The 1,777-nt window shown below is 58.5% G+C and overlaps 1 protein-coding gene across 1 annotated transcript; it reads right to left on the bottom strand.

Moving 5' to 3' along the window:
* Positions 1-404: 404 nt before the first annotated feature.
* ID1 (inhibitor of DNA binding 1, dominant negative helix-loop-helix protein) lies at positions 405-1,562 on the bottom strand. Its single transcript, XM_008587446.1, has 2 exons — positions 1,101-1,562; positions 405-855 (listed from the first exon to the last, which is right to left on the bottom strand). The coding sequence occupies exons 1-2, from the start codon at positions 1,521-1,523 to the stop codon at positions 814-816; spliced, it is 465 nt and encodes a 154-aa protein (XP_008585668.1). The 5' UTR covers positions 1,524-1,562; the 3' UTR covers positions 405-813.
* Positions 1,563-1,777: the final 215 nt, after the last annotated feature.

The raw sequence follows: 1,777 nt of genomic DNA, 5'->3' as shown, positions 1-1,777 counted from the left end.
CCCTTTCCACTGGGTCTCACTTCCGGCAACTTGGCAAGGAGGTGGGTGGTCCAGTGACTTGGTTCTTTAACTTAAATGGCTTGCTCAATACTCCCCCCACCCAGAGGGGGGAACTTGGCAGGCTCATCTGCATTTTAACAACCTCCCCAGGTGATCCAGACCATTTTGAGAAACCCTAGAGCTCTAGTGTATTCAATTTTATGGCACTGGGGAGCAGGGAAATGGCCAGGGATGGGGAAAAGAATAGACTTTAAAGACACCGGAAACACTCATTCAGGTCGGTGAGAACCAGAGTCCAGATGTAGCCCTCCAGTCCCCTTCCTCCTCTCACCAGCTGCGAAGGTCAAGGGTCAGCCCCCAGCCCAGGTCCCTCCCCTCAATACAAGAAGTCATGGAAGCTTTACCACCATCTAAAATATTTGTTTAATAACAAAAAAGACACCCCCCACATTACTATTGTAAAACAATATTCTCAGTCGGTGATCATTGTAATATACAATACAAAGCAATTTCCTCAGAAATCTGAGAAGCACCAAATGTGACCATTTTTTAAAATGTCTGCTTTTCAAAAAATAGAAACACACGGGGGGAACCCCCGCCCCAAAGTCTCTGGTGGCTGGTAGATGTGGAGAGAAGGTCGGCCTCCCCCTGTCAGTCCCCCGCCGTGAGCCGGATCCAGCAAGGGCCCGATGGCTGCCGAGCCGATCTGTCTTGTTACCCCCCAGCTCCAGCGAGGCGCTCGGGGGAACGGGAAAGCACTTATTCTCTTGCCCCTTGGAGAGCTGAGGTCCGCTGGTCCCCGAGCGCGGCGCTTCAGCGACACAAGATGCGATCGTCCGCTGGAACACATGCCGCCTGTGAAATCGAGAGGTGGAGAGGAGAGGTGAGACGGAGGATTGCAGACAAGGTTGCAAAAGCGCAGCAGGACCCCCCTTTCCCCAGGAGACATGACCGGGGAGCGCTTTTGCTGGTCTCCTTGGGCATTCCTGCAGAGCCAGGTGACCGAAAGGATGGGGCGGACATAGAGCACGTCCCCGCTCTCCCTCTGGCCTCAGTTTCCCCATCGGTAAAGGAATTAAGTGCTCCAACCCGGACCTCACCTCAGCCGCCAGGGCGCTGATCTCGCCGTTGAGGGTGCTGAGCGGAGCCCGGGCGGGCAGCCCGCGGCCCCCGGGGGTCCCCACTTCGGATTCCGAGTTCAGCTCCAACTGCAGGTCCCTGATGTAGTCGATGACGTGCTGGAGGATCTCCACCTTGCTCACCTTGCGGTTCTGGGGCAGGGTGGGCACCAGTTCCTTGAGGCGCGAGTAGCAGCCATTCATGTCGTAGAGCAGAACGTTCACTTGCTGCTCGTCGAGCAGGGCGGGCAGGCGCGCCCCGGCGCCACCGGCGCAGCGCGAGATGGCCACGCTCTGCTCGGACAGACAGCGCACCACCTCGCCCGCGCCGCCCGCCGCCTTACCGGCCTTCAGCGCGCAACTGGGGCCCGCGGCGGCCGCGGCGCTGCCACTGGCGACTTTCATGATTCTGCTGTCGGGTTAAAAGAGAAGAGAGGAGAAGACGCCAAGCGAACGGTGGTGGCGGGCACTGGACGGGATAGAAGCGCCCGGAAGAGATAGAACGCGGTTGTAAATTGCAAGAGGCCAGCGCCACAACCCGTCTTTTATAGACTCGCCTCGGCCCCACCCCTCGAAGGGCGGGCTCAGAACGTTCAAAAGCAGCCAATGGGCGGCCTGGAGGCGTGGCGCGCTCTTGGGTCAGCTCCACCAGTGCACGC

The sequence above is a fragment of the Galeopterus variegatus genome, unplaced genomic scaffold (genome assembly GCF_000696425.1).
Source record: "Galeopterus variegatus unplaced genomic scaffold, G_variegatus-3.0.2 Scaffold4397, whole genome shotgun sequence".
NCBI lineage: Eukaryota > Metazoa > Chordata > Mammalia > Dermoptera > Cynocephalidae > Galeopterus > Galeopterus variegatus.
This window is presented reverse-complemented; position numbering and strand designations above follow the sequence as displayed.

Bases quoted from the DNA above. Each gene is read 5' to 3' on its own strand.
- ID1 (XM_008587446.1), bottom strand. From the start codon at position 1,523: ATGAAAGTCGCCAGTGGCAGCGCCGCGGCCGCCGCGGGCCCCAGTTGC. The intron at 856-1,100 runs GTGAGGTCCGGG...TCGATTTCACAG, and splicing joins TCAGCGCCCTGGCGGCTGAG to GCGGCATGTGTTCCAGCGGA.